At 30.8% G+C, this 26,747-nt stretch overlaps 1 protein-coding gene across 1 annotated transcript; it reads right to left on the bottom strand.

Moving 5' to 3' along the window:
• Nucleotides 1-11,614: 11,614 nt before the first annotated feature.
• LOC139497110 (thyrotropin-releasing hormone receptor-like) lies at nt 11,615-26,648 on the bottom strand. Its single transcript, XM_071285196.1, has 2 exons — nt 26,192-26,648; nt 11,615-12,739 (listed from the first exon to the last, which is right to left on the bottom strand). The coding sequence occupies exons 1-2, from the start codon at nt 26,249-26,251 to the stop codon at nt 11,642-11,644; spliced, it is 1,158 nt and encodes a 385-aa protein (XP_071141297.1). The 5' UTR covers nt 26,252-26,648; the 3' UTR covers nt 11,615-11,641.
• Between the last annotated feature and the right edge of the window lie 99 nt (nt 26,649-26,747).

Here is a 26,747-nt window from a genome sequence, read left to right as displayed (position 1 = left end):
GCAAAGCACTTATAGGAAATAGTACTACTCAATAACTTGAACCAAATACCGTCCCAATGCAATTTGGTGAGGAAGTCGGTATGAAAATAACACCTACCTCCAATGTCTTCTCTTCTCACGTACAAATGGCGGTTGCAAGGTGCGAGATGTCGAGGTATTGCATACAAAAAGGTCAATTTACAAATATCCGTCTTTCTCAAATTAACTTCTCCTTAACGAATTACGACTATTAGATATTTAAGTACTCTCAGACTTCATATTTCTGGAATTTGTTTTGTGAAGCGTATGCTTAAAAGTTGTTCGGCAGTCAGCGAGTAGATTTTTTCTTCTTGTGGTGATATGAAATACTTTTGTTTTTTAATCTTTCATTAAGCCTTTTTTCTTCTTTTTTTTGTATTATCTTCAAATATTATACACCCATATATGAATTTTCACGTGCAAAAAACATTTTTCTTCATGTAGTTAATGGGAATATTTTACCCTGCGTATTTTGGCCGCAAGGTGTTCCGCGGTTTTATATGTCGATGACGGGTGTTTCCTAGTAACAATAGAGACACTCCGGTAATAACAATTCCCGCAAAATTATTAAAAAAGGAAATTTTGATTAAAAACATTGCTTTGAAAGATGATAAAAATGTTATCTAAATGTGGCTTGTATAGATATTGAAAAATATCAGCCCACTCGACAGAATATGAAGCTAAATGGCTCGTTCGCTACGCTCACTCGACATTTAGCTTCATATTCTGGCTCGTGGGCTGATATTTTTCTATATCTATATATCCACACCCAGATAAAATGTACTTATATCACGAGATCATTGACTTTATTCTAATTTTGGTATGTTACAATTCAAGACAAAAAATATCATTTAAGATTGAAGTTGCACGAAAATAAACTTATCAGTGTTTTTATTCACCTTGTGTAATCCTTTTTTACCTTTAATTACTGTAAGTAGTATGTGAAATGTGTTATGCTTCATCCATAACAATTTAACATTTAAGTATCTCGTGAATAGAAGTTTTGTTATTGCTGTAAGTGGTCTTACAGAATCAACATGCTGTATATATTATATTGGTAAACGATTAACGACGCAATATAAAGAGATTAATTTAAAAGATTTGCCGTTTGTTCTCTCACCTACTTCTGTCCATAAAACATGATCATTGACACAACTCGTGGGCAGTGATACGTAATACTTTTGCTTAATTGGAATTTTAGACACAGTCATTAATTTCCATAAAGATGGACGTCTCATCTGGCATATTGGTGGTTATACAATAGCAGTGTAACAATAAAAATTATATTCAATGCTATTATAATGACTACACTAGACAAACGATATCAAATTGGCTATTTCTCTGTTATAATAAACAATAGTACTACTTTTGATTATCACAGAAAAAAGCTACTTGAAAAAGAAAGGGGAATACGAAAACAAATTGATAATTTGAGAAAAAGACGTCTTATCTGAAATTCTGTAATATATTAGAGGTTGGTGCGTTCCAAAAGAAATACGAGTAAGTAATTATGCCCTACATAAATAATGATTGTCTTAAAGATTTACGTGTATTATCTGACATTGGTGTGTCCATGTCTAATAATAATATATTCATTGAGTGAACCTAATCAAAGAACTGTACTCAAACGCGTACTTACACATATTAAGTCTTTGACAATACACATGATAATGTCAACCTCCCAATCGTCCCGGTTAGGGAACATTTTTAAATATATGTTTATCTACTGATTTAATTTGTTTTATGCATTTCTATTCTGTGTGTTTTCCGAGGTGAATAAATTTCTAATTGACTAAGGTTTTACACTTTGGTTATAATACTACAATTTTGATGTTGTATCTGCATTTTGATTATTTTTAGTTAACTGTTCAGTAAACACAAACTTGAAAAAACTAATTTATGACTGCCTTTATTCTCTGTTTACTTCTACATGTATGTTTGAAATTGACATTTAAAATATTATCCTATTTACATTTCTTGTGTTTCATCATTGATCACAGTAGGGTACATCTAAATCTGGATTATATAATTATGAAATATATATTTAAATAGAAAGAGCTGTAATCCATGTTATTGTTATACATTATCATCGTAAATACAACTGTCATTCATTCGCTGTTATTAATTATTGTTATACAATATCTGATTATTATACATAATACAGTATCAGCGGGAATATACGTGATGATCATTCTCTACATGTAATTGGGAACCAGCATCCCGCTGTTTGGAATGGTATCGCAAAGAACCTATCAATATGATAAGTTGTGTAGACGTATTAAGTACCAGGGGGAAATTATTAGAGAATTGAAACGGGAAATGTGCTAGATAGAAAACAACCTGTACAAAGTCTTAGTTTACAAGGCCACTATTAAAATCCTACATAAGGAGGTGATATTCTTCTGGTTCCAAAACAAACACGTGAATTGGTTCATTAGATTGACTTCCCGCTTAACAATAAAACATATTAATGAAAAGAAATTTAAAAAAAATATATACTAGACTATATTCTTTGTCTGTTTTCATTTTTATTGTTGTGTTTCTTTTCAATTATAATAAATTTTTGAGCTTGAATATCTCATTGGAATTGTCCGCCCCCTAGCTTGGAAGGCGTATACCATGCATTTGTGATCATAATTAAAAATTGTAATAAGAAAAAACAGAGTAGAACAACATTATGGTCTTCCTTATTCAGTTATTACTAAGAAATGTTACTTGATCATTAAAGCAGTTGTCTACGTACATGATGCTATTCTACTACATGTATCTGCATGCTATTTCACGAATTTCAATTTCCTATCCATAAGCTGCTTATGTTTAATTCAGTTTTATGACATTCAGACAGTTCTTTCTAATAACCTGTAATAAAATGTGGAAAGATCATTTATACTTTGGGGATAACGGTTCTATTTAATTTAATTTTCTATCTAGTAGGAAAATGTTGCATATTAAAAAGTATATTTTCAAATAATTATTATAGAAAATGAACCCTTATTGATAAAACAAGAAAACGTTCGACGAAAGGACCGCTTAACATGATGAACAAGTATAATATGCAAGCTTATAGATATTTGTAATTCTCATCGGATTTTATGTATTTAGACTTGATGTTATATTTATAATTCTCATCGGATTTTGTCAAATGTCTTGACGTCTTCTCGGTTATAGTCATGTGTTATGGTAAAGAAAATTAATCACCGCCTTCATTTATTAGATTTGATTTGGTTCAACGTAATTTTTACGATGTATTACGTTTGCAGTTTGATTCAGAATTAACCGGACATAGAATATAGTTAATTGTCTAATTGCTACCTCAGTTTGATTATTATATTGCAATTTTCATTGTTATTAAATGTAATATTAGTATTTAGTACAAATGTAATCCTAAATCAATCCTCATTCTATTTTATTTTTGATAGATAGTTTAATTCATTCAAATGTGACGTCATTTTTTGTGTCCTGTTTTACAAATTAAAATATAACGTAATTTTGTTGTCCTTTTTTACAATTTCAAATGTGACGTTACTTTGCGTTGAAGACTTGACTTACTCGGGTGTGTATATTTTTTTGTGTTGGATTTTGTCGGTTTATGTAATGTATCCGGTTAGTTTCTGTAATAAGTTAATACTTCAGTTTCATCATGTATATCTTTTATATAGTCATTTTATAAAATTTACTGTTTGCAAAAGTATAAATTATTCTAAATAATAGGGATGTTTTTGTTCCAAACAGAAAACACTGGCCGTTTTTGTCACAACTTTTTTTAACATCTGGTTCTCGATGCTTTTCAACTTTGTATTTGTTTTGGCTTTCAAACTGTTGTATCTGGGCGTCACTAGTAAGTCCTGTGGGGACGGAACGCACTTCTGGCGTATTAAATTTTAAAACTGGTGCCTTTTATTCGTATGTTTCTTGTCCAATATGTAGGCCTATAATACTGTGATGTCATTTTAATGTTATATTTAACATGGCCATTAAAACAGGAGGTTTGGCATGCCACAAAACCAGGTTCAACCCACTATTTTTCTTTACAAATGTCATGTACAAGGTCAGGAATATGGTCATTGTTATATTTTAGTTCGTTTCTGTTAATTTGTTTTCGACATAGTGAAACAATTAAGCATATCTTATTTTCTACTAAATGTTAAACAAACACTGATCAATCAAATATAATAATGTTGCAAATAATATATTGACATGTCTGGCTCAATAACATATGAAATGAACGTAAATCTGTTCTAGAATGAAACACGTTCGTCTTTTGATTTTATGTCTGTCAGCTTTATTCGGCTACCAGTTGGTTTTGCGTATGGATCATCTGTAGGGTTACACTTCATTATTATGAAAAACGCAATATGAAATCATCTAACAATTTTTAAACATAGCTTGAGGATAGGCGTATACATAATCCTCTTGAACTTGTTATTTGATAACATATTGTGTAATGAAAATAAGCATCAAAACCACATGCCTCTTTATGACGAGAAAATGAAGTGACATTCGCGATAAGTTAAAGTGCAGTCTGTCTTATTTCATTCTTTCAGTTGATTGATGACGTATTTATTACATAAGAAGTGTGCCTTTAATTTGACCCATTTTCCTTTTGTTCATATAAAATGTAAGACGTTTAGAATACTGCTTTATGTGTTCATATGGCTAGGAAAAGATAACTTTTCCCTTTTGTTTAACCAATTTGGTTATCTGCTCGCGATGAAATGATTTGGCGACATGAGAAACAGGAATACATATTTACGTTGCATAACTTTTCTGAGCCTGACTCAACTAGTTAAATCAAGCGACTGAATCGCAATATGGACGGGTATTATAAGAAAACAACTTGTCTCGAAAATGAAAATATAATATTCCACCAGAAAGGTTTATACAGTAGGCAGTGTATTGTTTTGTAAACTGAAAAAAAAATAAAAAAAATGCAATAGTTTACAATATACAGTCAGGGATGTTACTTAAACAAGTTGTTTTTTTAAGTTACTTATATAAGTATTTTTTGTTTGTAAAAATAATAAAATTACTTAATAGAGTTATTTTAAATTTCAGTAAAAGCAAAGACTAAATGTAGTTTTCAGTAATTTTTACACCATCTTATATCATAAAATACAGAATTTATTAGATTTGAGAACAGTATAAAGATATATGGTCACTTTAAAAATAATGACAAAAATATTACTTGGATAAGTTATTTTATACATTTTTGAAAAACAATAGTAATATCACTTATTTAAAGAACATATGTAATTCACCTCGGTTACAAACTATAAATAACTTGAAGTCTTAATTGATTCACAAGTCTCTATCTATTCATATCAGTTTACCATCAAGATTTTGGAGAAAAATTATAATTTATTAGTTCCCAAGAAACCAATCTTTGACCAAGAAGCGTCCGTATGAAAGATAAGTGCGTCAGAAAGGCAATTAGTGGTTCAGCAGGATTAGATTTTATATTTAATGAGAAAAATTACCATATGACTGTGAAAATTTGTTAAAGCTAGTAAAATATGTATTATTGGACGCTTATAAAAATAGTATTCAGAAAAGTTACTCACATAAGTAATATTTAAAATAGCCTCGTTTTCAACATTACTTGTATGGGTTATTTTAATTGTTACTTGTTTAAGTAATGCCCCAGACTGATATATACGAATGCAATATATGAACGTTAAACATGTTAAACACAATATTTACAATGGTAAAAAAAAACAAAGTGGAATCTACAGTTCAAAAATCGGATCTTAATAAATTACAGTTCGTATGCATTTAATAAATCACTTATCCAAATTAACGGAGTTGAATATATTAAAATATCACAGTTTATGAATGAATCAGTGGTATGTTTTAAAAAGTTAAATGTCGTCCATGTACTTAGTTTTGAAATACTAGTGCAGATGGTGTTACTAAAATTAAAGGCAGTCACTTAGTACAATACGAACGGGGATGTAAGAGATATGTCTAGTTCCGGATAATAATGAAAACATATAATAAACATTGAATGTGAAACAGAATAATAATCAAACCCTAAACTTGTAATTGACTTTAAAAGGGTTAATAATGTCTGTTAACTGTTTGTAATTTAATTTATTTAATAAAAAATAGTAAACAATCAATGTTGACATGACCAATATGGTTAAAATAAAACATACGGATGGTATGCAAGCTTTGAATACCTTAATAAACTCTTCATATATACCAGGATAAAACAAGTGTGCAACAAAGCGTCTAAAACAAACTCATCGGTGACGCTAGCACTAAGACATAAAGAACGAGGTGTTAAATGTAAACCACATATATGGTGTAATTGGAGGCCTTGATCTGAAACCTGGCAGGGTGTGCCCTGAACTTTAAAATTCATATTTGCTCCATATCCTTCAATTATAGGGGTTTTATGAGCACGAGCCAATACTGAAGTCTATGAATAGTGTATACGCAAAGGATGATAAGACCTGAATAGACACATTTGTCTAATATCTATTTGTTTCATGGAAGAAAAAAAAGTGTATATAATCGCTAAATCTATTTTCTGCTTGCCTTTAGTTTTCAAAAATAATAATAGTATAAAATATGAATATACACTTTTATATCATGGTATGTACATCCCTTAAAACACGTACGTTTTTGAATAAAGTCCTGTTAAACTTAGCTTTGAACATCATATTTTATAAATACTGCCAATACCCTGTATTGATCTCGGTAAATCAGCAACTATCATATCAGTATAACACGTTACACACAAGGAAAAGTGGATCCGTTAACATATACACATGTACATGCAGTTCAAAATTACGAGAGTTGTTTTCCATTGGTTTGATGCGTTTTGATTTTGTCTTTTTTTTTTAAGTTTTGTAACTTCCTTGGATCTATGTATTTTAGTGATTTAACTTTTTGTTATTAAATTGAAGTAAACTCATTAAAACTGTAAAAATCCGGTAATATTGTTACGTCTTTTGTCAGTCAGAATAGTAATCTCCTGCCTTTTATTACGGAGATGTCTTTAAACAAAGCTCGAATTATATTAATTTTCACCCAAAACGGAATTAAACCGGGAAGTTTTCAGGTTCTGTTCAAGTATCAACGCATAGAGTTTAAAATTCTCGAATGGAGTTGTTGCGTATCACACTGGTTGCCTAGGTAGAATCTATATGGATCCAATTAGTCTACCATTCTATATTTATTAACCGATTTTTTATATCCTCTGTTTAGTTACCCATACATTTTTTCCGGTCATCTTTCTTAAGATTTATTTGGACGAACGACCAAAAAAGAATAGAAAATACATACCACAATTACAGTAATTTAAAATTACATTTTAGATTTTAACAGTCATAAATAATCTTGACTTAAAACTGGGATACACAAGTATATTCAAACTACTTATCTCTACGGGTTATATAACAATCTGCAAGGGTTCCACCGATCCCAGTGTCCTGCCTACTTTTGCTGTTAATCGCAGGCTCTACAATACTATCTCGATACTATCTTTTGACGATGGGAAGCTTTGTCCAAATTCATTTAAAATCCAGTAAAGTTTGTGAGTCCACTAAATGCTTCAAAAACTTTAACTGCACACTGTAGGCAATGTTAACTGCTAGAAAAATTAAGTCCATTAATAAGTTAAATTGGAAAAACAGGTACAAAGTTTTAACAAAGTGTATCCCTTTATATACTAGCTTTAGATTATAAACCAGCTTCTGTTCAACTTTGGTAAAAATCCAGGATAGTTTGAGAGAGTTATTAGAATTTCAAAAACTTAAACTACTGAGTGCAAATTTATGTACGCCGACTTTAAAAAGGCAACAGTAGTATACCGCTGTTCGAAAGTCATACATTGATTGTGAGAAAACAAATCTGGGCTACAAACTAAAACCGAGGGAACACATCAACTATAAAACAAAAACAAAGAAACAAAAGAAACACAAAATCAAACAACACTGTAACACACAAAGATATGAACTATAAGATAACAACTTCTATTTTCCTGACTTGGTACTGGACAATCTAAGAAAAAGTGTGGGTTGAACCTGGTTTTGTGGCTTGCCAAACATCGCGTTTTTATTTCAATGTTAAATATAACACTAAAAAGACATTACATGACAGGACTTTAGTTCAAATAAATGCAAGAACATATGGGACAGCAATACAATAATACATTTCGACATTCTTATAGTTATCAAAGGTCCATGCCTTATAATTTAATACGTCAGACGCGCGTTTCATCTACATAGGACTCACTATTCAAGTTGCCATAATATAGGTCCTTTATGCCGGCGTCACACATTGGCGTATAGATAGGCGTTCATTAAACGTACAGAGAAAATTCACAAAGTCGGTATACGTTAGTTGGACGCCAGAGAAACGCTAAACAATCGTTAAACGCGCACTGCATAAGTACGTCGAAATACAAAGGTATACGCTTTGTAAACGCTACAACTCGTGGAAATTTTTATGCAGCATGATTGTGATACTTTCTTCCTTATAAATCAACAAGTATATCACACTTTATTCGACAATTATGTTGGTGTTTTTTTTTCTATTTTCCATATTGTCTGTCAATTGTTTTATATCCTAAATATGATTGAACTCTTTTTGCCAATCTTCTTAAAATCATTTATAGTGGGTTTTTTTTTTTATTTCTGAAAGATGATGTATCATGCAATTTTTAAAATTATCAAGATTACAGAATGTCTATAAGCTATCTGTGTCCATTTTTCAATGCATAACAAAATATCGATACACGGAAATACCAGTAGCTTACTGATGCTTTCAAGAAATCTACTTTGTGTTGCAACGGCAAAACCCAGGTCTAACTAGTTCATTCATTAGAATGTATTTAGATGTCGTAAGGGTTACTGATTCTACTCACCTTAAAATGGAAATACACATATTTTAAGGTGCATTTACGTCGGTTTATAAAAGTGATTTATCTCGTGTTAATACCTTATTGATTTTCTAAAGTGAGATAACAAATGATTGTTACATTTTTGTCATTATTATGAATCACATCTTATAAAATATAAGTATGGGGTAAACATTAAAACAAATTGAGAACAACATGTCTTCAATTTAATCCGCTTGAAGTTAACAAATTACACCAGGAAAAATTCGTGTAATAGTATGTGTAGCCACTGTCTCTTATTGTGTATAAAAAACAAAAGCACCTGTCCTAAGTTCAGAACATGCCGTTCAGTTGTTGTAGTGTGCTGATGTTGTGAATAAGTGTTTCTTGTTTTTCGTTTATATAAATATAAAGATAAGACCATTGGTTTTCCCGTTTGCATTGTTTTACACAAGTCTTTTTGGGTGTTTTCTAGCTTGCTGTTTGGTGTGAGCCTAGACTCTGTTTCAAACCGTATGTATACTTCTATTGGTTTACTTTTACAAATTTTGACTTGGAAGGAAAGTTAATTCATTGGCATACATACCACATCTTCGTATACCTAGAAATAGGTAACCTGTAGTTTACACATATTGTCAATATATTTGGAATATACACACTAAATTTTTGAAACTAGCCCTGGAGTTAAATTATCGCGTAACCTACAGTGGTACTGGAAAAGTGTCATCGTGTCAACTCATTAAGATTGAACATTCGGGCATTTGACAGAGATTGCACTTATATTTTAAGATGAAATACCAGCATCTTATTTAGGAGTTGACTGAAAAGCCTAAACTCATGATATTGATTATAAAATGAGCATACTTCAAATTTAATTGGTCTTCCTTAAACAACTGCTGTAGCATTACACATGCACCACAGCAAACCATGAAAATGGTTCAGTGTTTTTTAGAGCAGGCGAACTGATCATGCTCACATGCATTTATCTGATATATATTAAAAACTAAATTTAACTAGCTAATTTGAAACATTTAATCTAACAACAAAAAGTGTCAAACAAGTAATACAATCTAAATAATGTACAAGCATGTAATCGCATACTGTATAATGAACTATTTGTTAACATGCAGTTTACAATAAACAAAAAGTATAAAGCAACATGATAACAGAAAATAACAAAACAAACAACTACTTCAATAAATTTCTATATGTTTATATCGTTTACAGTTTGATATATGTGAGTTTATAATACGAATGTGTACTAGGTTCGACAAAAAGGACTTGTCGTAGTGATTGCAAATAATCTGTTATTTTTTCAGCCAAGATCATCATACATAGTTTTATCCTGCCAAAAACCACCCACTTCGTATTTCATGTTTTTTTAGAGTTCAGTACTTTTGTGTTTTTACTTTTTTTCGTGGAGTACGTGTTGATCAGTCTTTGATTTACCAAAATTCCTTCTTTGTTTTGGTAAAATGTTTCTTGTTTTAGGTTTTCTTATCAAGTCACCACCCGGATTTTCTTTCATTTTCTGTTTAAACATACACATTATTGACAGTAAACACAACTCATCTGATCTCCAAGCAATGCCACAGACCTTTGAAAATAATTCGTGTTTTTTTTTTATTCTTCTTCATTTATTTAAGTTGCAATCCGTTTAAGCTTAGGGTTCTAGTTATTATAAGTATTTTGAAAAGAGAACAGCAAATATCAGAGACAATACTCAACGAAACTGAAAATAAGATCAGAGAAAGGCATAGTAAAACGAAAACTAAGTAAACAAACAACAGAACTTGATTTTATATTAAAAATGTTTCCATCATTCAACTCAGAATTTTTGTATGAATACAACTGACTTCAACAAAATTGTGAGAAACACAAACCCCATGCAACACCAAGAGAAACGCACTCTTATCAATGTTAATAAACTATTTTTGTTCAATGAAGTCTCGATAAAACTTGCAATGTTGAAATATGTGTACAAAAAGAACTGATGAAGACATCAAATAACATCATGATGACTTTATACTGATTTTCTATTCAACCTTTAGAAATTTATCTCCGACGTCCCTATTTGTGGCTTTGATACATTCGTTTGATGCAAATTTCATTATTTGATGTTACCGTATTTGTGCAGTGTCGTAAATTATATTCGGTGTTAGTTGTTATTCTATGGCTTACATGTCAAAATGTATAATTTTATTAATTATTTAGGTAGTTCTCTATTATGAATATTCTTGCAATTCATTGTACTGTATTCTGGTCACATAATGTTGTCATGTTAACGACATATTTAGAATGTCATATAAGCAGGAGGTTCAACTCTCCATAACTTTTCTTAAAATTTCCTGTACCAAGTCATAAATAAGGCAGTACATGTATGTTTTTTGTTGCTCTTAAGTGTGTCTGTTCTGCCCTTTTTTCCCTTTTATATTTGATGTGTAATGCTCGGTTTTAGTTTGTTACCCGGATTACTTTTCTCTCAATCGGTTGATGACTTTTGAACAGCGATATACTTCTGTTAACATCAATGTTCAAAACAGGTATATGATATACATGTTTGATAGTCTTTAAATTATCTTTGGAGTTTGGATGGTATCCTATTGAAGTATAACTCACATTTATATAGGCATACAGATTGCTCAAATTAAATGATTAATTATTAACGAATCAGATTTGTTTGGGTGTCAAAATGATAAAATAATTGAATATAAGTAATCTCCATATGATATTAGTCATTGAAACAGCTAGTTTTACACCTTTATTGAACTGTGAACTTTAAGGAATCCATGATTGTGGAGTTGTTGCTGTAGAGTTAGGGAGGGAGCATTTGTGATAACTTTGATAAACTTTACTTCTATATGTAAATAACATGTTGAGTTCTTTTCGGAAGTAAGCACCTGTTATACTGTACAGGAAAAAGTTAATACAATAATTCATAAAAAATATTGTCTTTGTAAAAATCAATAAGTTTTGATTTGTTGGTACGAATACACTATCCTCCATTCGCATAGAACTCATCTGTAGAGAATGTTTGAACCATATAATGGCATATGGCGTATTGAAAGCGATGAAGCAAAATGATATAGTTATCAAAATTACGGTAAATTCTAATCGAATTATACTTTCCTCTGTTATAATTTTGACCTGTCGGTGTCTTTTGTTCCGAATAATTAATTTCCGAATGATTAATGTATTTAGTATTGTGATAATAAGAAATGGTAGAAAGGTGATACATACTCCAAAAATACAGTCATAGACAAATGAGAGGTATGTGTGTTCAAGTCTTCTAGTACACGATGGAACATCATTTGGCCCTACATAACGCACTTCGCTCAGCCATGGTCGGAATGAGGCTATAACAAAGGAAATAATCACTGCAAAGAAAACGATTCTTTTTGAAGAACGTAAGTTACAGACGTCCTTGCGTTTCAACGGGTGACAGACTCCGACATATCGTTCTAATGTAAAACATGCTACAAGCCAAGCCGAAAGGAAACGAAAAGAATACGACATGAACAGTATTATCTGACATACTCCATTACTTTCCAGAAACGGAGCTGTTACCTGTCCTGACCCGATTGGTATTCCTTTTCTAATCCACTCAACCAGGACATAAAATATCAAAGCCATTAGATCAGCTGTTGATAGGGCTGCCAGATATACGCTTGCCGACAACTTCCTCATGTTTTTAGTAAGAAACACTAATAAGGAAATTGTATTCCCGATTATTCCTACAGCAAATATCACTGGGGTGACATATGTGAATACATCTGACCCAATTGACCCCTGACCAGAGCCTCGATTGGTTATCCACTGGTCATCACATGTTTGATTTGAACCATTTCCACATGATAGATGTTTGGATTGGTTTATCTGAAATAGATAACATACACATTAATCACTTTACAATTTATAAGTATGTTAATGAAAATATATAGATATCAGTGTGGTATGAGTGCAAAAAAGACAACTCCCAATCCAAGTCACAATTTGTAATCGTAACCATTACAGGTCAAATAACTGTCTTCAACAAGGAGCCTTGGATAAAACTGAAAAAGAAGCTGTTTATATTCATGAACTTTTGATAATTCAATTGATACCCACACACTGTCCCTCTTTTCCAATCCGAGAAAAAAAAACATTTATCCCCCTTTAAAAAAAGCAAACAAACAAAAAGGCGATAAGTTACCCTTACTAGTTCTTTTATAAAATGCAGTGCATCTGTAAATCAGTACACCGTATAATTGTGTATTAAACAAAGTTAAAAGTACATTCACAGTAATATCGAACGCCGAAAAAAAATCAATAATCATTAGCAAAATTAAAAACGTAAACATATCAAACAATTTGAAAACAACTGTCATATACCTGATTTGGTACATGCATTTTCTTATGTAGACAATGTTGGAATAAATCTGTTTATATAGCCAAACCTCCCACTTGTATGAAAGTCGCATAACGTTATGCTATATTGATAACGATATGTAAACAAAACAAACAGACACAATATAGTTTAAAATGTCAAAAAATATAGTACAGTAGTCATAATTGTGTTTTAATCTTAATCACCAGCAAATAAAAGAGATATTAATAACGGGCTAGTAAGTTAGAAATCTAGTGGGACGCAATGGCGATTTTCTTCTATTTCTGTATAATTGTACATTTTCTTTACATTTAACTTATCGTAAAATGACATTGCATGTGTATGTTAGTTTAATTTCATAATATATTAAACTGCGAATGTGTTGTTGTTAATTTGAACACTCTGGAAGTATTGCAAACGTGGAATGAACAACACTAGAACTTTAAACACGAATAAGCCTCAACTATATGCACCTTTGAACTTAAGCGTTAAATCTCACTCCAAATATCATTATATCACCGACAGTATCATCAAAATTGATTGAACGAAAGATGTAAGTTAATTTGTCTAGTGAAATTGAATGTATTATTGGCAATAAGTGTCAATTGCATATATGAAGTGACATTTATGGAAAATTGAATTGCCGTTCTACACGTCTATTCTTTTAGATTTAAAGGAAAACCGTCTTGCCAGTAGACATTCTATAATGCACACATGATGCACTAAACCCGATGTAATTCAAAAATAGTAAGACAAATTATATTTTATAGTATCGTTATGAAGAGGCATGTGGTATTTTGAATTTCATTCCATTTGAAAAAAATACGAGTATCTGGTGAGAGGTAATGTATTCGATATTTAATACTGTTAGGCAGTTTGTATGATATTGAAAATTACCGATTGATTGTTGTTTACTTAACGATGCACGCATACCATGAGTTCCCTGTTCAGAGGTGACCTCGTAGCATTTGGCGTTTATGCAATTCAATCAGGTTTTATCTCAGCAAATGGGATAAATAAAAAATTGGAAAACCCCTGAACCCCAGTCTTCTTACTTAGTTAATTTAAATAACTGAACGATGGCTTTCATATCACTAGTCTTATTATGTGTTTATTAGTTTAAACATATTTATTTATATTGGATTTGGAAACAAGTTATTACAACTTATATATTCCCCTTTCCACTGTACGAGTGCGATTGCTGCCTTGTAGCGGCATAAGCCTGCTCTTTTTAGAAATCTACAAGGGTGTCTTTTACATGCAAGATATATTGCTCTCTCTTAACAGAGGTCAGCCATTTATCGCCCCCTTTGATTGACTATTATCGTTTCTTAAGACCATACTCGCAAATGATGTCAATGCAGAACCAAAAAATTGACAGTCTCTGAATTTTTCTCCCCGGAACGGGGATCAAACCAGGAACCTTTGGGATATTATTCCGATGCGCTGACTACCACACCGAAACTCTCTTGTTTATAAACATGTCATTAGATATAATACTTGTTATTTTAAGATTATTAGTAGGTAACTAGGGAAACAAAACTACACAACGAGATGATTGTAGAAATTAATAGAAATAATAAATGGCACATGGGTTCACGATGATAATATGCAATAATACAATAGTATTATGATTCTTTCATTTAAATCTATTTTTGAATTATACAACTTTATATTTCTCGTTCTGTGGTTGATGATATATATTTATAAAACCAGAATCATTAGAATAGAACGTTTATGTATAAATTGCGTACATATCATATACGCAGTAAAGAGAGGCATTCAGAACTGTCATGTTTCAATGTTCTTTATCACTTGATAGGTAACTAGCAATTATAATAAGGTTAAACAATTGAGTGAACTAAACTGGAACTGAAAAGTGAAACAAAACATGAGCCAATAATAGCTTAGTCGAAGAAACATTTCAACATGTTATGAACCATAAATCCGATATCTAGATATTCAATAAAAAAATTGTCGTTGCGGTGTCGTCTCAATGATACAAACACATAGATTACCTTTAGTTGATTGACTATGTCCGATTGAATAATAATCAACTAGAAAAAAAATTCAGATGACTTCTTAATGACTTCTACCTGAGAATTGTATGATCAAATTTATTGAAAGAATATTGCATAACACAGAACTTTATACATAAACTCATCATAGACAGCACTATTAAAATTATGTCCGCCAAACACATGTTCCGTCTACACAATATCAGCCAGTAAGTACAACTTCAAAATACTCAAAACTCAAAAGACATAAATCCAATTAAATACGTAAATATTACGAAGTTTGAATCATGTGAGTGAGGGGACTGGCTTGTATCGTCAAAATCAGTGTTTGTTAAATCAATCAGCTTCAAATATATATAAATGAATTTCAAATACAATAATTGTTGATAGCATTCTTTTCTTTAACGAATGTCATAGTGATAGAGAAAATCTCATTGTCATATTCATTATACGAATATGGTATTATTGGCATGAATGATATTTTAATTATCCAATTTTATAGAATTAACAATTCTTGAATTGATTATGACTATCCCACTCAATAGCGTGGCATCAATCATACTTTTGATTGACACAGTACTGTCGGGATAGCCATGAAATGTCAGTTGTAGCGACACAGTAAAATGTCTCTATGGTCGTGTTTTAAAGGAAATATGATGAGAGTGAACAACTTGATATTCTTTGAAATAAATCTTTTTATTGCGAAATTTATCGTTTATCTAAAAATATATCGTGCTGATGATCAAGGTACAAATCCATTTGACTTATCCCTATCAGAAATTATTAATGAGTGTCTGCGATGCATACTGATATATTACATATAGATATACCTGATATAGGTGTAGTTCAATCCATTGTTCTTCTTAATTACAATAATGATATTAAATGTGGACAAGCGATAAATACACATTGATTAAAAGAGTTCACAAAATTAACAAGAATGAATCTAGTTGAAGTCAAACACTACATTATATAAATACCAGATAACAGAGAAAGGATTATATACAACCAGGCTGATTACTACATTACTGAACTAACGATAGAGTAGACTTCATTACAATTTCAAAAACAAGCAAATGAACGGAGGAAATCTAAAACTACCATAGAAAATATCCATAAAATGATATATATCTCCTTTTCTGATATTATGAATATGCACAATAAACGATACAAGTCCGTTATTACTTTCGACCTAAGAGTATACCTCCCAATTGTTTTAGTTAAGCAATTCCAATCGTTCGATTTGTAAAGATAAAGGAATTACATCTATGAAAGAGTAACAAATCTCTTACGTGAATAGATTTGGCAATATAGATTGCATTAGTCCTTAATTGTAAACGATTGCCATTGTACCAAGCCTTACATAAGTTTAATAACAGAAAAACTATCAGGTGTATATTGATCGATTTAATCAAATAATAAAAATTGGAGAACAAGATAAACATATCATTTTTTTAATTATTTTTTTTCAATATATATAAATATGTAAGCATGGGATGTTGTTTGATTGCTATAATACGCATGCAGTGCTTTCACAAAATCATGCATTTGATTGCTGTGTTAAACTATAATTGGTGGCCTTCGTTTGTTTCTGTTCTTTGTTAGGGTTGTTGTCCACTTGTCACATTCCCCATTTCAATTCTCATTTTTTTCAGGGTTCACAGTTGTTTATGTTCCACAATTATTGACAATGTTTAGTTTCATGATTCTAGATATTTCGGGCCAAATACATGCACAGTATATACAAGTTAACATACTGTTGTACGGATATGAAAAGAAACTAAATAATGCAACTCCATGAAAAAGGCCATATGACATTAAAATCATGAAAACAATATGACTGGGATAACTAGCAAACAATTTTCGATAAGATGTGTAAATGTATTATGTCAATTATGCGTCGTTCTATTCAAAGTCGATTTTATTAACTCAAAAATTTGTCATACGTTGGTTGATTAAATATAAGAGATGGTTGAATGTATTTCAATACAAATGTTGACAATTGTCCCACTACACTATAACCTTTTCTTCTACTAAGCCAATAACAAATATAAAGCTAATCTTTAGAGCTACTTTATAAATAGTATTACTAAGTGCTTTAAATTAATAGATCAATATAAAAGTGCATTTTAATTGGAATGCAATGTCAAGTCAAATTCTGTTTTAAGTGACCCTTTGTAGATAGAGAAAAAATGATTAAAAACGGAACTATAGGAATCACATCCGTTTGATTTAAAAAAAAAAAAAATTATGTAATACTAGGGAGATGTTGATTAACATAATAATAACTGTCGTATACAACTGTTGTACAATTCTCTTTTTTCTTTATAATGATGACAACACTAATGATATGTCCCAAAATATTCCATTTCAAATCTAGTTATTATTGAAAATATTGCATAGAGTTAAATACATGGCATTTTCCATATCGGCCCCCCATATCAGCTCGAAACGTAGTGTTGATATGGGTCGAGACATCACTGTATAAATGTCACCCTTTAATTAACAAAAACTGTTAGCTCTTTTTTGTCATTTATTTTTCCACTAGTATTCAACTTGGATTTTTTATACTTAATCATTTTTCAATATCTTATGTTGTAAGCACACCAACTAACAGACTACGATTTATAATAACAGATAATAAAAAAGTACAAATAAACTGGTGCAAGAATGTGGGCATTTTCAACTGATTTTTATAGTTCGTTCGTATGTTGTACTGTTATACCACTGTCCCAGGTTAGGGGAGGGTTGAGATCCCGCTAACATGTTTAACCCTGCCACATTATGTATGTATGTCCCAAGTAAGGAGCCTGTAATTCAGTGGTTGTCTTTCGTTTATGTGTTACATATTTGTTTTTCGTTCATTTTTTTATATAAATTAGACGGTTAGTTTTCTAGTTTGAATTGTTTTACATTGTCTTATCGGGGTCTTTTATAGACGACTATGCGGTATGGGCTTTGTTCATTGTTGAAGGCCGTACGTTGACCTATATTTGTTAATGTCTGTGTCATTTTGGTCTCTTGTGGCCAGTTGTCTCATTTGCATTCATACCACATCTTCTTTTTTTTTTTTATAAATATTGAACAGTTCTTAACCTGCTGATATGTTAATTATAACAAATAGTCTTCCTACACAGATAATGATTTTTAGTAGTTATTTCAACAAAGACGTTTTTTTATATTGTGAACCGCAGGTTTAGTCTTATTTTGTGGTGACATTTGTTTTGTAAATTATCACTAATTTTGGTATCATAGAGTAAATGAGCAATATAATTGAACCACATTTATCACTGCACTTAACGATTACGTTTTTAATGACATATTAAAAGAAAACATTAGTACATTAGTATTGACATATAAAACATTTTATATGCAGTCCGTTTATTTACAAAATTTATTTTCTCTATATATCATTGTAAGGTACGCTTAAAACTGAACGTCAACAAGTCTAAACAAATTTAACAGACTATCAAAGTGGGTCAATTGTGGTAAAGAAATATTGTTAATGTTGACCATTATCCGTTATTTTTTATCTGTACACAATTCTCACAAGTACGACATTTTGGAGAAAAAAAACAACACATATCTCTAAATATATTTTGCATTTTACTTTATTATAGACTTTAAAAAAAGAACACAATTCCGCGCATATGCACACTATTTGTATATATGTTTTTGTACAAACAAACTATGACAAATACGTCAGTATTGCAATGTAACACATTATGTTAACACAGATGTTTCTCCGTTGTGTTTCTGCGATCCATTTTCACTTATAGGTAACATTGAAATATACACAAAGGATATTTGTCTTGTTTTAGCTTTCATCCCTTATAACATCGTAAATGTAGAATTCAGTGTGACAGATCAACATGAAAATATGGTCTATACGTTTTCTTATAATACTAATAACTGTTTGTACCATTTGGTAATTTTACTTTAATCTTAGAATGATAGATATTTTTTCCTAAATTCATCAGTTATACAATTTTAATGCTTTTAAAAACTTCACTGTCATGTATGTTCTAATGGCATAACATTATTTTGTAACTTTATCAATTGTACAATTTTGATTTTTTTAGAGAAAAAAAAATGTCACAAGTTTTCTAGTTTGCTAGACATTAATCATATCATCATGATTATTTAAATTATAAGTGGTTCAAAGAACTCCTTACCTTTATATCCTTTATGAAGTCATTCAGAAAATCACGGATATAATAGTCTCCGTTATCCATGTTTTGTTTCGAATTAATATTCAAGGTTTATAAATAGTCGTAGCACAATTTTATTTATTCACTAGTTTCGATAAAAAGACGATGTTTCAGTATGTTTGTTAGTTCCGTATTCCCATTAAGAGGACTTTTGATATTAAATATTTCATGTATTTTCAAATTTATATTTATCAAAAGATATACATTAGATTTTTCATAGTTCAATGTGTTTCCTTAACTTTTTTTTTACCACAAATAAGAATACTCATTTACCCTGGAATACAATTTGAGAAACCAACATTAGTTAAATGTGGTAAGTTATTCAAATGTAATCCACAGGCTATGTAACCATATAAAAGGCTATAGATTCAATTAGTTAAAGCCAATAACGTTAAAACATATGTAGTACTCAGATCGATGATCGACAATACGTTTCACATCTCTTATAACGAAAAGAGCTAATCAATATAACTATATGTAATCTGCATCCGCTATAATCGACCTTTGTGTAATAATAGATGCATACAAATTAGTCACTTCAAAGTTGTTTTGTTTACAACTTCAATGCCATAGAATATATTTTTTGGCTCTATATACATGATATATGTATTAAAACAATGCTGATAATATATATATTGAGCTTTAATTAATAAAGAACAAATGCGTTGAGTGTCTGTTTTGTGTTTGTATTTTTATTTCATTTACTTCTCCGCCTTATATTACATTTCTCAAACCTTTTTTTTTTAATTCGAAAACAATATCCTCTAAAAGGGTTTAAACTGCCAAGGAATTAAAACACGAAATGTATTTGTTTTCGTAGACGGATAATACAACATTTATGTAATCTACATAATCTGCTTTTCTTCTTTAGCTATACAACCCGAATTAATCAACCAGTATTGTACATAAATAAATGCTGGTTCTGAATCAGGAATATGATAGTTTTTTTTTTGTCATCTGAATGAGTATGCCATTTGATAAAAGACTTTCTGTTTTGATTTTTTCATGGGGTTTGCTATTCTTTGTTATGTTACTTTTTTTTTATATCAAATAACCTGCAAAGGTCAACATGGACAGGACAATTATGTATTGCAGAACTAAACTTACGAACATTAGTTTGTATGCTATAATTTGAAAGAAAAGCGTAACAAGTTCTGGTTTCCAGTTTTGCAGTAGTAACATAACTTATTTGCGATCGTTTTTCATTTGAAATAGTTGATTCAGTAAACGTATCTCTCTTGTATTCAATAAAACAAACTTATGAAACATGATCATGTGCAACAAACTTTGATGTTGAGATCAAAATAAGTTGATCCAGTCTATAAACTAATAAATTTCTTCGAAAAGGCATTTAATCCTGTTATTTTTTTAGCGATATAAAATGAACTATGTTGCGCTTACAATGTACAAGTATATTATAAACATAAACCTTATTTGTTAAAAAAAAAGAAACCAGAAGTGCTGCAGAAGATTTCAGTAAATATAAATTTCATATGCAAATTAATGAATTACTGGCAATGCTTAAAGTCACTGGAGCGTATATTTGTCATTTCTACGATTACAATTATTATATGCATACTCAGATCACCAACCAAAACGCTCTGTCAAGTTGAAAAACATGAACATCTAATGACATATGTATCTTCAATTGATTTCTGGCTACGTTGATCGACGTCTAGTATATTATTGTGTTGGCTGTGCTTGTATCGCTTCTATGTAGATATGGGTGATCGCACGGTGGTCTATAGTATTAACATCTACTTGTTTTGCTCTCCAATGGAAAGTTTGGAAATTGGCCGTCATACCATATATGTGTGTATATACCATTATAGGCTTTCCCTGTCAAAAGTTTCGCTCCGATGGGCATACATGTGATTCTTTTAGCTTTTCCTCTCATATTGTATATTCCAAGTAATATATTTTGCTCGTATTTGAGAGTATATGTGGTCACATCTTCATTCCATATTTCATCAAAACACTGTGTTCATATGTTATAACAAATCTTGAATTTGCATTTGAAACAGTATAATGTACGACGATAAAGTAAATTGCAGTGAACCGGTATCACAAAAGTCTTAATGATGTTTATGCATGATACTACAAGATAATAGAAATTTTAAAAGAACAAAACTGGATTAATCAGAATCAGCTTATAGACAGTGAGTAGATATCCAGTTATATCATTCATATATTGGAATTACGTAGACTGTTGATATTCACCAGAGGTTAGACAATAATTGATACTTCCCATATGCATTGTGGTATCATGCGACATATTTACTGATTGATGAGGAACGAGATAAATCTTCTTAAGTATTTTCTTAAATAGGAAATATCATGCTTCCAATTATAATTTATAATTGCAATAAAATATGCGCAATAAGATAGAGCCTTGATAAAGATACGTTACATATAAATAATACAAAGATGTAGACTAAGTGTAATAACTATTTATAGTCAAAATGAGGTAAATATTTTCAAAAATGAATGATAACATTACATGTATGTTTTAGAAGAATCCGTTTTTAGGATTGGATAACAAAATGTGCGCGTCATACGTAAATCAACATGTATATCCCAATGAATTGTATCATTCCTGATGACGTGCCATCACCAAAACGCGCACAGCTTAATTAAAGAAATAAATGATAGAAATCGATGTTCTATAAAGCTAGGTTCACACTGGCGATCAGATCAACTCGATGATCCCGATTGTCCACATTTCAACGACCAAATTCTTGATCGGGCCTGTTTTTGACTTCTTCCCGACTGCTATCCGACTGTACACAAACTTCACTCGACCATTCACGACTTCTTGATGACTCCATCACGTCTCCAATTCGACCACTAATTGAATAAATATTCGATGATTCCGACCAATTCATGATCTCTACACGATCTTTACTCGACTAGCTAGACCAAATCAACTATACTCGATCTCAGTCTGATCTTGGCAAGACCAGATCGACTGTATCATACAAGGGTCGTAGGGATAGTCGAGTATGTACAATTTTAATATAAAAACATCTGATTTTTTTATATCATCCGCTGTGGCGGAGCAGGAGGCAAACAGTGTTACCCTTGTCCGTCCGTCAGTACGTATACGTACAGTACGTCCCAACAATTAGTTTCCGTTCTCGAATTTTATTTTGCCTCTATTAAATTCTTTGAAACGTATACACAATGCTTAATACCATAAAACATAAATCCAGTGCGAATTTGAGTGACGTCATTTTTATCGTTCTTGTGTAATGACTTTTTTTAGCGTTATATGCAAGCTGGGGCATTATCTGTATCCCATATGGACACATTCTCCGTTTATTTGGTTAGATTTAGTAGTTCACAGAATTTCGAAGAACAATTTTACATTTTATGTATCCACATAGAAATAAAGCAGTTGGATTATTTTGCAAGGTGGTTAGAGCTCAGGTAGACAGGTTGATAGCTGTGACGGAGCTTGTATACATATAGAGAACATAGAAACGGAGCTTGTATACATAGAGAGAACATAGAAAAGAAACAAAAAGGGTAGACAGCAGAGGGTTTCCAGAATCTAGATGATGCAGTGGCTGACACGCCGACCACTGTGTGGGCAGTATAAATTGTAATCAGAAAAATACTGCACTCCGAGGAAAATTTAAAACGGAAAGTCCCTAATCAAATGGCAAAATTGTGTGAGAGATTTGCAGAAGCTCAACAAAGAGGACCTCCATGGTTATAAAAACTTCCTAAAATGTAAAGCAGGACGCTGATTTGTAATGGGAGTTTTACTGCTCTTTTCTTGAAAAAAGCACAACCACATGGATTTTGTCACTAAATAAGTACTAATGTTAGATAGCAATATACATAAATTTTACCATCCCTCTTTTTTGCCTTCTTACTAATTTTAAAAGCCTACTGTTTGTATCATATATGTGCATATGTATGTAATCAGTATTTTCAACATATCTGATACCCAGTAGTTGAATGGTTCAATATATTCCTTTTTGGTGTATCCATGGCAACAACCTGCTTACTAATAATATTAAAAAGGAGGTCAATGTCACATATTTTTCCAACATTTGGCCTGATATACGAAATCAAATAAAAATAATTTGTCTTTCGTCTCATTTTTGTTTTATAAAATTGCCTCAAAAGCGTAGGAAAAAAGGGTTTGTAAACATTCGACCGTAATGTGACATAAAGTTGTTAATTTCTGTGTCATTTGGTCTCCTGTGGAGAGATGTCTCATTGGCAATTATACCACATCTTCTTATTTATATACTAAAAACTTTCTGGACATATGGAAAATAAGGACATTCAAACAAAAATAGCCTATTAAACATTATATATTGCATATAATTTGATTTGCCATGATAGTATATAGCAATCAAACACAATGAAAACAGTAAATAGTATTGATCTCTATATATATAATTCGTGTTACCAATATTGTATTGAATGGTATAAACATGTGAAGGCTATGGTCAGAAATTAGGGCACAGGTAACGAAAAAGAACAATTTATTTGTATAAAACATTGGAAAAATCGGCCTAGAAAAGCTTTCTTAATTAAATTGCTTTCGAGTGTCTAACCCCTTATTAGACAAGTTACAATTTAAAAGAATTTAGAAGACCCACTTACAAGATAATTGCACGAGATTATCCTGAAAGACAGTATTTTGATAAGAACAAAGTCATATTAGAGGCTAGAAGGTACAAATATTTCACCAAAGTTTAGACGTCATACAATTTCGCTGACCTCAAATAAAACTACATGGAAATCATACACAGAATATGTGTTTTTATAATAGCATGCTTAGGTCAACTTGATACTAAACATCTAAATTGCAAAACACAAGAAAATAGCAAAGTGGTAATTTTCGGTGAGGAAATATAGTTGATTTTTACATTATTACGAATGTTGGTGGTGGAATAAAATACCTTGTTCCACATTTCTTAAATACCGAGTTCATTTGTAATAACAATTTCAAAATATTTCTTTGATCGACATTTGAAATTTCATACATTTACTATTAGAAAGTAAATTTAAATGAACCATTATTGCACAGGTATAATTGATCTTTCCGCATGATAATTCAAATTAATAGAAATAACTGTTCAAATGTCAAATGAAATGGATTAATCATAACAAGCTTATAGACTGGGAAATGATATTCCAACGATATCATTAAAATGATAGAATGATACAGAATCTGTTTTATGCGGTAAAGATGTGAAATTAATTGCTACTGCACTTTCTTGGATCAGTGACTTTTTTTCATTATTGACCAAAGAAAAACAACTTCTTTTGTTTTCTTTTTAATTAGGAAATATATTGCTTCTCATTTGAATTTTCAATAATTATAAATTATATGTAAAAACTTCAAATCCTTTTAAATGCTAAATATACGTTTTCATAAAACAACGAGGCGATGTGGTATGATAACAATTCACAGTCAAATCTACAAATGGTGAAGATGAATTCAACTGCAGTTCACTGTCAAATACTCAACAATGAGTGTTAACATCAAAATGTCAAACGAGCGGTCTGGTTCATGAGTCTTATGAAGACACGCGTCTGGCGTATCAAGTTATCAGCCTGGTACGTTTGATAACTATCATGACAAAACAACTTAAAAGCTCAAACTATGATTTTCATAAATAAACGAAAATTCATGGAATAATAGGCTCCATTTTTTTTGGCGCGAATATCAACGTCCTAATCATGAGCATAACTTTATGTTTATTAAAATGAAATATGACAAACAGTTCTTATTCAAGATATCTTATCATTGATTTATTTTCAAGACTTCAGGAATAACAAAAAAAATGACAATTGAAATTAATAAATGACTAAAGAGAAGAAAAAAGGATTGAATACTCGTTTCATTCATGGTTGAATTAAACAAATGTGTAGTCCTCATCATGTGGTTGATGACATAAGTTACAATAAAACGGACATATGATAAAACAAAATAAATAAATAATTGATATTAAAACGGTCAACAGCAATGAGATGCTTAAAGAACTTACTGTTTCGTATTCAAATAATAAATCACTCAACATGTATCCAGTAGAAATAGTTATCAAAAGTACCAGGATTATTATCTAATATACCAGACGCGCGTTTCGTCTACATAAAACTCATCAGTGACGCGTAGATCAAAATAGTTTTAAAGCCAAACAAGTACACAGTTGAAGAGCATTGATGACCCAAAAATTCCAAAAAGTTGTGTCAAAAATGGCTAAGATAATCTATTCCTGGGATAAGAAATTCCTTAGATTTTCGAAAAATTTAACGTTTTGTAACATGCTTATAAGTAAACAACACTCAATAAGTACAATGTCAAATTGACAGAAAAAAGGGTCAACACTTTTAAAAAAGTATATTGATTTCTCAAAATTTACAATTAAATCAAGAGTATTTTAAAAGTATCACAACACATGACGTTTTTCTTTGGTCGTGTTTCATGGTAATATAATGAGTGAGACAAAAACATAAATCTATGAAATGGATCTTTGAATTGCGTAGTCCTTATTTTACCACTATACACAGCTTGTTGATGCTAAAGATTCAATCACATTGTGTTTCTTACGTTGTACAGGTAATTGTATTTGACGTTTTTTACAGCAATTGTAAATTTTATCAATTAGACAATTTTGATTCTTTTAAAAAACATACTTACAAATGTGTTCTAGTAATGTTCTACGCTATCATATATAAGATATTCATTGTTTAAACATCTCCTTACCTTTATATCATTTATGAAGTCATTTAGAAAATCACGAATATAAGTATCTCCGACATCCATCTTTTGTTTCGAAATATTATTCAACGATAATGAATAGTTGTAACACAATTTTATTTATTCACTGGTATCGATAAAAAGACAAATATCTGATTATTTAATGTATTACTTAGTGCCATATTCCCAGTAATAGGACTATTGGTATTAAATATTCCATATATTATCACATAAATGTCTATCAAAAAATATAACTCAGATTTTTCATAGTTCCATAAGTTTTCTCAACTTTTTTTTAAAAGAATACTCATTTACTATGAAATACAACTGGAGAAAACAGCGTGCGATAAATGTTGTTATGTATTCAAACTTTAATTCCACGGGCTGAGTTACTAGATAAAAGGCTATAGATTCAATTCATTAAAGCCAATGACGTTAAAACATATGCAGTGCTCAGATCAATGATCAACAAGACGTTTTACGTCTCTTATAAAGAAATGAGTTAATCAATATAACTATAAAGAATTTTCCTCCGCAAAAATCGACCTATGTTTAATCAAAT

This window comes from Mytilus edulis, chromosome 12 (genome assembly GCF_963676685.1).
Source record: "Mytilus edulis chromosome 12, xbMytEdul2.2, whole genome shotgun sequence".
NCBI lineage: Eukaryota > Metazoa > Mollusca > Bivalvia > Mytilida > Mytilidae > Mytilus > Mytilus edulis.
The sequence above is the reverse complement of the archived record's forward strand: the minus strand, read 5'-3'. Positions and strand labels throughout refer to the sequence as shown.

Bases quoted from the DNA above. Each gene is read 5' to 3' on its own strand.
- LOC139497110 (XM_071285196.1), bottom strand. From the start codon at position 26,251: ATGGATGTCGGAGATACTTATATTCGTGATTTTCTAAATGACTTCATA. The intron at 12,740-26,191 runs GTAAGGAGATGT...TATCTATTTCAG, and splicing joins ACTTCATAAATGATATAAAG to ATAAACCAATCCAAACATCT.